Genomic DNA, 8,893 nt, shown 5'->3' with positions numbered 1-8,893 from the left:
TTTCCATCTGTATCTTCTATAACGAACAAAACGTGTTCTTTCCCAATTAACATTTTGTCACAAACAGATGTTCGTTGATTCCAATCATTAACATATGAATCAAATAAAATACTTCCAACTTTTCTATTTGTCCATTCTTCAAATTGTTTCATTTCTTTAATCCTTAGTTGTTCTTCTGATTCTTGATGGCATTGCTTTTTCCTTTCTTCTTCTTTTCTCCTGGCTTCTTCTTCTTTTCTCCTCCTCACCTCTTCTTTTCTCTTAGCCTCTTCTTCTTTTCTTTTATTTTCTACATAAACATTAAGATGTGTTTCCCACTCTTCTTTCTTTATAATATATTGTTTTCGAATTGCATCAATCTGTGTTTGAAATGGCTTAATGAGAGCCTTCTTTTTTTGATTTTCAAGTCCAATGATTTTCCTTATTACTTCATTCATTGACTTCCCTACTACCTCTTCATCTTTTTCACATCTAATTAGTATCCCTTCTATGACAGTCCGGACATGTTCACTTCCTTGCATAGCTTCTTTCCCCTTTTCTAATACTAATTTCCTTCTTTGTTCCACCTCATCTAATCTATCAAATACTCCTTCTCCCCTTTTGATTGCTTGTTCAATTGGTTCATTTGGTTCGACTTGAAACTTCTCATCTCTGATACTTTCTAAATAGTATTGGTATTGTAGTAACACTTCTTGGACTGATGCTTGGAGCCATGGGACTTCTTTAGCTACTTGTCCACTTATTTGCATGTTTGTTACTTGTGTCATCTTTTTTTAGTGTTTGTGAGTTCGATGGGGGTAATAAGAGTGAGTTTATAAGAGAAATACACAGTAATTTTAGGATTGCATCATTATTGTATTCTTTATCTAGCAATTTGTTTATTTTTTTCACCACAAACTTTAAAATAGTCAAAAAACACTCAAAGAATAACCCTAAAACCCACTTCTTCATAAGATTAATTGTGCTATAACTGACTATATGATATACCTCAAGCCAAACAGACAAGGTTCCCATTTTTTGATGTTGAGTCATTAATTTCACAACACCAATGAGATAATATCATCAACACCAAAAAATTAGACAAACTCAATACCTCATCAAAACTGTTATTCTTTCAAATTATACCACAACTTTATTCTTAAAATACTCTTTTGTTTTATTTACATAAAGAACAAATAAAACACACACCCTGAGGGTAGGTAGGGAAGACTTTTATTTTTGATACCCAACTGTCAAGTATACCAACTTACAAAAAAAATCTTTCTTTCTCCCTGAAGAATAAAAGAATTTATTATCCCTTGACTGTTAACGTTCGCCATAACTTTTTTTCTTTTGACATGAGTTTCTATAAAGTTAGTATTAATCTCACAAGGTTATGTGAGAATAGATTTTTTCATAAGAATAACAGTTTTTCTTTTATATATTAATGAAATCCGTATACTACTAAAATATATTAGAAGGTATAAGTTATTTATTTTAATTAATGTTTTAGTGTAGAATATAACAGAGTACCATACTATAAAAACTCTAATTTAATTGAAAATATCTACTTTGGTAAATGGCCATAAAACTAAGAAAGCTTATTTGATAACTGCAAATTTATATTGAGTACCAGTTAATAAATACACAACAAAGGTTGTTGTTTAAGTACTTGTAAGTTATTACAAACATAACAATTATATTATTTAGTTTGGTGAATATATTCACTATTTCTCACTAAATTACATTTATTATAAAGTTTAGAAGAATTACTCCAAATATTTTATTTACAAGTTATTGGGTATAACTCAATTTTTTGTAAAAGTATTTTTTTTTGGTTAGACTCGAACTATTCTTGGAATCATAAAACATTTATTAATTAATTTTAAATATAAAATGATAAAATAAAAGGAAAAAGGTTTATACAACTATTTTTATTTTAAGGGAAAAGGAAATGAGATAAATTTGCTGTAAGTAAATTAAAGAATAACATTTAGAACATAATGAAAAAGAATTAGTTTAATGAAACTTAAAAAAAATTTTTAGTTATAATAATTTTTTTAATAAATAAAGAAGTTTTTATTAAATTATATTTTAATTAAAAAAAAAACAAAAAAAATGAAACATCATTTAATAACAATTATTTTTTCTTAATAATGTTATTGAACTAAAATACAATAAATAAAAAATTCAATTGAAGTGTGATATGGAGTAGAATGTTTATGAGTATCTTCTTCAAACCATTTCATTACATATCTACCATGAGGAAAAGTAAGTCCCATTTTAATTGTTCCTTCAAATAATTTAATTTCTTTAACAGCTGGAGAGTCATTTAAGCAATCATTAGCTTTATAAAAGCGAAGTATATTACCAGAAGTAATAGAATGTTTTTTAAAAGTGAGAGTAATAGTATCTTCATTAATGGTATAAAGAGTTTTTTTGTTTTCAGTTAAAGGTACATTTAAAATTTGATAAATTTCATGATTACCACAAAAAAATTTAATATCAATATTACCAAATTCTTGAGACAATTTAAAGGTTGAAAGAATTACTTGAGAAGTATTACTTTTAATTGTTGTATATTGAAAATAAGAACATTCTCCATGAATGTATAAATAAATATAACAATCTTCATTAACACAAAATTCTGATTTTACCGTTAAAGTGCCTTCTTGCATTGAAACAATTTCCATAATTTTAGTGTTTTGTGGATAATAATATTTTGATTTATCAGTTAAACTAATAGAATCAATTTCTTTAGCTATTGAAATAAATACTTTTTGAAGTTCATCTGTTGGTGTTCTGTTTTTAAGAGAAAACATCATTAAAAAATATTTAGTTTTTTTATTTATTTTATTATTAATTTTAGAATTATCATTTTTGAATAGTTCTATTTAAAGAATATCCCAATAAAAATACACCAACGAAATAATAAAAATAAGTAGTTCCTCATGTTTAAATTTACTTTTTTATTTTAAATCAGAACTCGATTTGAAACAATTATGTCACTTCAAAATTGCCTCATAAAACAATTATCTGAGCAACAAGAAAAAGCTTTTCAAAGAATCTTTGATATACTCCATAATGATGACACTTATGGAAGAGGATTGGATATTATTAATGAAAGATTAGAACAAGCATCATTTAGAGAAATGTTATATTGTGCTCATTCTGGGTTTATTTCCCATTTACTTTGTTGTCCTCGTCTTGACGATTGGACAGAAGTTTGTATTTGCGTTATTCATATTTTAGATGACCTTTTTGCATCTTCTTCTTTTGCTGAGTATTCTATTTTGTATGATCCTCAATTAATTGCTGGACTAACTGATGCTCTTAACTCGTCTTTTGCAATGTCAAGTACTCAGGTACAAGAATTATTATATTTTATAGCCAATATTATTTATGATAACACAAACCTTATAGATAATTTTAATCCTTTATTATCACCATTAATGGCTATTGTCGAACCTTCAAACCAAAACAGAATATTAGCTTCTTCTACAATAACTAATATCATTCAACCAGCAAACTCTCGTGGACAAGTAATGTTTCTTAAAGCTCATGGTATTGAAAAAGCAGTGCAAATGCTTACTTCTTCAGACGAATTTGAAAATATTACTGGATGTAAATTATTGTATCAATTACTTATTCAACCTGATGAAAGAATCCGTTCAGTTTTTGTTAAAATATTATTTGCCCAAGAATTATTTTTACCAACAATGACCTCTTTAATGTCTAGAGCAAAAGGAGAACTTGCTGAATTATTAATGGCAATTACTTATGGAATTTCATTAGTTCGTGGGCATGAGTTAGAATTTCTTGAATCTGGTCTTATTTATGAATTATTTAATTATCTTGATTATCCATTTAATGATCAAACAACACAACAAAGTTTTACTTGGGCTGTTAATGCATTATTTAGTTGTTTATATGAAAAAAGATTATACCATCATATGAGAATGGTCGGATTAACTGATAAAATTACTAATTTACTCAAACACTACCAAGAACTTGATACTCAAATTGTATCTTCATTGTTTGGTATTATTAGGTATTTAATTTCTTATGAGGGAATTCAGATAGAGTTTATGGTTTTGGATTGTGTTCATGCAATTGATATAATTTGTCAAGACCCTAAAATTGGCCCTTCAACAAAAACAATAGGAAAATCAATTATCCAAGTATTGAATAATGATAAAAATATTGAATTACTTAAAAAAATTAAGGAAACTATAACTGCTCCAACTCCTGAAGTTAAAATATCAGAGTCTGAAAGACTCCTTGTTGTTGCTAAACAAGCACAACAAGAGCAACATGAAGAACAAAAAGTTGAAGAATCAACACAAAAAGATTCGAAATTTAAACTTGGTATAAGTGATCATAGTAGAGATAACACTAGAAAGTCAATTATTGGTAGTAATAGAACCCATCTTCCTTCTGTTGCACAAAGTACTCCTATTATGAAGAAATCAAATAGAATGTCTGTTACTGATCTTAAAACTTTGTTGGGTCAATCTAATCCTAATGAGGAGCAAATGAAAATCCTTTCTGAATTCAACTTAAAGAAAGCTAAAAGATTCCATATAATTCAAGAAATGTATACAACAGAAAAAACATATGTTGAATCTATGAAACAATGCTTAGACGTTATGTTCCCATTTTTCCAACAAAACCTTCCAGAAGATGTTGATACATTATTCTCTAACTTTAAAGATGTTTACGAGATTCATGAACGTTTATTTAAGAAAATATCTGAGAGATGGTTAAGTCAAAAAGAAGAAGCGTTTGTCTCTATTGCAGACATTTTCATTGAATTTTTCAACTGGAAAGAAGTGTATGATGTTTATGTTCGTTATCTTGTTGAAGCAGATGATGGTATTCAATTTGATTTTAGTGAGAAACCTCAAATTGTTAAAGACCAACTCACAACTTGGGCAGGACAATGTTTGATTCTTGCTAACTTTTTGATTCTTCCAGTCCAACGTTTACCACGTTATGTTTTACTTCTTGAATCATTACTAAAAGCTACTCCTCCAATCGAAGAGTATGATTATTTGAAACAAGCATTAGATGATGGTCGTAAACTAACAGTAAAACTTAATACTGATAAAAAAGATTTTCAAGACAAGAAGTTTCTCAGTCATTATAACAAAGTTATTATTGGAATTGAACCAAATGAACACCGACAATTTATTAGAGAAGGTACATTAAACATCAAAGAAAAATCTAAAGCTATCTATCAATGTGTCTTGATGTCAGATTCTTTCTTTGTTTTAACCCAAAACAAGAAAAATAAAAAGTTGTATGACATTAAATTCGTCTGTAAAAAAGGTATTTCTCACTTAGTAGATAATAAGAAAATGAAAAAGGTTAAAGACATTACTGATATTATTACCTTCAGTATTTCAGAGGGAAAGAAAGAAAAGACCATATCATTACTCTTTGGATTTGGTTCTGATTTTGAAGGGTGGTCTTCATCTATCAATTCTGTTTTCAGAAATTGATATTTTTATCCTTTAATTTATCTTCTTGCAATTATTTTCTTTTAAGTCTTTTTTGAATCTTTTTTGTGTTTTCCAAGGTAATATTAAAATATTTCACTTTTAACGATTTTGATCAATTTATCATTACTGTTAGTTATCTGTGAGTATGTTTGTGAAAAGGAATACAATTCTTAAATAAATTATATAGCCCTACCATCATAAAATTACTCCATAGCAATTAATAGAGATACATATTATTTCTTCAAAGACTTCTCAATTTTACAAGACATATCTCAGCAATTTTTTTGTATTGTTCAATCATTCAAACATAAGTAATAAAACTAATTACAAAGTTATTTTGTATGTTTTTCCTTTTTACCCCCACAGACTTTTTCTATTTTTTAGTCTATTCTAATTCTCTATAACAATAAACAAATTCATGGTATTAAACTTTCTTGTTTTCTATGTCACTATCTCTCAATACCTTTATTAAAATAAGTCTCTTTCTTAATTTTCTTTGTCATCATTTTATATTTCAATTTCTTTATTCACTTCAGTTCTAAAGTTCACTAAACCTAATTTTATATCAAAGCATTTGCATCACATTGATAGAGGTTATGACACTTCATTTTCTAGTCTAGTTAGAGTACTTAATAAAATAACTGGAATTGTAAAGTTCAGGAAATAGATAAATGTAGAATTGTTACTCATTCAAGAATTATCTAAAAATTATTGTCAAAAGACCTTATTGTAATATAGTGATTCTGAACAAAAAAATAGATTGTCTAGAAAGAAAAGTTTGGTTGTAGGAAATTAAAATAAAACATAGACTTTATTGTTTGTTCTATAAAATAATTTAGTATACTTTGATAATAAAATGAAAATTACTTTAAAAACAATGAGTAGAATTAAATAATTATTTTGTGAATGATTGTAAAAGTTTCTTCTCGATGTGGTACGAGAATTGACTGTTTGAAGGGATTAGAGGAATAATCTGATGGGCTATTTCTTCTCTTCTATTTTCTGGAAGAACATCAAGGAATGCTTGAATGACAAAATTTCCATACTGATCTTCAACTAATGCAACAAGAGATTCTGGTTGTGATAATACATCAAGTAATGGTTGTCTTACATTTTCTGTTGAACACTTAAGACACTTTTCAACTACATTCGAACTAAACTTTTGTTTGGAATAAAATACAATATTATCTTTAATTTTATGAATAATATCTGAAATAATTGTTGGGTCATTTTCCATCAAATGTTGGATAATAAAATTACCATATTGATCTTGAATTAAATCACAACAGTTTGAAAGAAGTTGTGGTTTAATTGAATTGATTTGTTGAATTGTAGAATTGTCCATGGCATGTGTGAGGACAGAACATCCAATCTTAGTTTTTGAGATATCAACAACACAATCTTTTAATCCTCTATAAAAGAAATCAGAATTCTTTTCATTAAATATTTTTAATAAGGTTTGAATAACATAATTAGCATGAGGATCAATGATAAGTATTGCAATATTATTTCTTAATATTGGAGACCATATTTGAATATGTCTTTCTCTCATAAATGGTGCAATTTTTTGAACTGTATATCCTCCAAATTGATGACAACAATACTTCACTAAATTTTCAGAAACAACACCAAACACATTATCTTTTATTTCTTCACTTCCAAATTCTACAATCTTAGGTAAGATATATTGTCCATTTGGATGAGTTATGAGTTCTTCCAGAGAATCTTCAATTTCTTTAAAAATAAGGAGAACACTCTCTTTGCTTGCACCATCCAATAATTTTTGTAATAATGAACATCCTGAAGCATATTTAGTCATTTGATAAAATTGTCCTTGAAATTCTGACACAATAACTTTTTGTTCTGCCTTCTTATTAGGATTAATGTTAGTTGATAATTTAATAGATGGTAATGAAAAGGATTTTACTATTTTCTCAAGTTCTTGTGGTGTTGGTTTGATTATCTTTCTTTTCCTTTCTGTTTGTTCTCTTCTTGTTTTATTTTTATTCATATTATTATTGACATCAATTTGAATAGGTTTTGATTTGAATTTTCTAACAATACTCTCAATAGAACTAAGTTGAGACAAAACCATTTGAGATTCAGTTGTAGCTGGTGATTTTAATAACAATTTCCGTGCTTGAACACTGTTATCTTGATACATTTTAAGTATCTTTTGATATGTTCTCAACGCTACTTCCATTTCTTCAAACCTTTTCTGGTGAACATTATCTTCAAACGATTTTACAAAATCTACAAAATTACTTATTGTTTATCTATAAACATTTTATAATTTAATAAAATATAAACAAACCACGAGAATATACACAATTCATACTTTGTTTTAGTATTACTTCTTTCTTCTCTTTCATTCTCTTAAGTATTTAATTATGATTCTCAAATTATCATGAAAAGAAAGTAATCGTTTCATTTCATAACTATTAAGATTCCTTGTTATTACAATTGATAGATACCTTCATTCATACTAACAAATGTAAAGTACATTTCTTTTGTTTAAACAATGAAACCCAAGAGTTGATTTTCTATTATAGAGAAAATGAACCAATAAATAACATAAATAAAAAAAAATTTTTTTTATTTGTTTTTGTTAATTTGATAATTAAAGAACTTAAATAAGGAACTCTACCTTATACCCTAATTTGATATTTTTACATTTGACATAAAAATGACAAGAAAATCTTTTGTTAGGATAAGTTCATTCCTAATGGCATATTCAAGAAAGGATAAAATAACTAAAAGAGTGTTCTTTAAAAAGAGAGAAAGATAGAAGAATAACACTTCTAATTATAAATAAAAATTAAAGAAAAGTGTTTTTTCTACAATTATTATTAATTTCAAACAATATCATTCAACTATTAATATTCTTTTTTTTTTTCATCTTTTCACTTCGGGAAATCCTAGAGAATAACAGGACAATGTCCTTTCTCATCTAATACAAAATAAAACCTAATAAACTTAAAAAGTAGAATTGATGATTGGAGAGATAGTCATTGGTGGAATTATTGGATGGGTTATTTCTTATTTCTTACCATGTAAGGAAACATTATATAATATCTATTCACAATTATTTAAAGGAATTACTAGAGCAACTGGTATTCACAACGTCATTCAAAAAGAAATTAAAAAATCAACAACTAGTATGGGAGAAGCATTACGTATTAAAGAATTTGAAAATTACACAGAAATCCCAGAAGTTGGATATTCAAAGGAAAAAATGATGGAACTTTTGAAAAAGTATTTTGAATATGATTCAAAAAAAATTAAGACAAAACATATTTCAGGATCATTTTATGCAGGTAATTCAGAACGAAATGAAGTTATTGGAGAAGCTACAAAATTATTTATTCTTTCAAATCCACTTCATGCTGATAATTGTCCATCAGTAAGAA

At 26.9% G+C, this 8,893-nt stretch overlaps 4 protein-coding genes across 4 annotated transcripts in view, besides 8 other annotated features; 2 read left to right on the top strand and 2 right to left on the bottom strand.

Moving 5' to 3' along the window:
* Positions 1-234: a repeat region.
* A 13-nt stretch (positions 235-247) lies between these two features.
* Positions 248-681: a repeat region.
* Positions 682-1,849: 1,168 nt separating this feature from the next.
* Positions 1,850-1,889: a sequence feature (AT_rich).
* Positions 1,890-2,008: 119 nt separating this feature from the next.
* Positions 2,009-2,170: a sequence feature (AT_rich).
* EDI_335930 (uncharacterized protein) lies at positions 2,139-2,801 on the bottom strand (the record flags this gene model as incomplete). Its single annotated transcript, XM_001740740.1, has 1 exon — positions 2,139-2,801. The coding sequence occupies one exon, from the start codon at positions 2,799-2,801 to the stop codon at positions 2,139-2,141; it is 663 nt and encodes a 220-aa protein (XP_001740792.1).
* A 1-nt stretch (position 2,802) lies between these two features.
* Positions 2,803-2,847: a sequence feature (AT_rich).
* A 134-nt stretch (positions 2,848-2,981) lies between these two features.
* Positions 2,982-5,483, top strand: EDI_335920 (Rho/RAC guanine nucleotide exchange factor, putative; the record flags this gene model as incomplete). The annotated part of the gene is made up of 1 exon (XM_001740739.1): positions 2,982-5,483. The coding sequence occupies one exon, from the start codon at positions 2,982-2,984 to the stop codon at positions 5,481-5,483; it is 2,502 nt and encodes an 833-aa protein (XP_001740791.1).
* An 895-nt stretch (positions 5,484-6,378) lies between these two features.
* On the bottom strand, positions 6,379-7,686 carry EDI_335910 (pumilio domain-containing protein C6G9.14, putative; the record flags this gene model as incomplete). The annotated part of the gene is made up of 1 exon (XM_001740738.1): positions 6,379-7,686. The coding sequence occupies one exon, from the start codon at positions 7,684-7,686 to the stop codon at positions 6,379-6,381; it is 1,308 nt and encodes a 435-aa protein (XP_001740790.1).
* An 81-nt stretch (positions 7,687-7,767) lies between these two features.
* Positions 7,768-7,792: a sequence feature (AT_rich).
* Positions 7,793-8,047: 255 nt separating this feature from the next.
* Positions 8,048-8,108: a sequence feature (AT_rich).
* A 177-nt stretch (positions 8,109-8,285) lies between these two features.
* Positions 8,286-8,306: a sequence feature (AT_rich).
* A 169-nt stretch (positions 8,307-8,475) lies between these two features.
* EDI_335800 (uncharacterized protein) overlaps positions 8,476-8,893 on the top strand; it is a gene marked incomplete at both ends in the record, with an annotated part of 795 nt that continues 377 nt past the window's right edge. Inside the window, one exon of the mRNA XM_001733475.1 lies at positions 8,476-8,893. This exon is cut by the window's right edge and continues 377 nt beyond it. Coding sequence (XP_001733527.1) covers positions 8,476-8,893 — 418 coding nt within the window.

The sequence above is a fragment of the Entamoeba dispar genome, genomic scaffold (assembly GCF_000209125.1).
Source record: "Entamoeba dispar SAW760 scf_1105229463199 genomic scaffold, whole genome shotgun sequence".
NCBI lineage: Eukaryota > Evosea > Mastigamoebida > Endamoebidae > Entamoeba > Entamoeba dispar.
The sequence above is the reverse complement of the archived record's forward strand: the minus strand, read 5'-3'. Positions and strand labels throughout refer to the sequence as shown.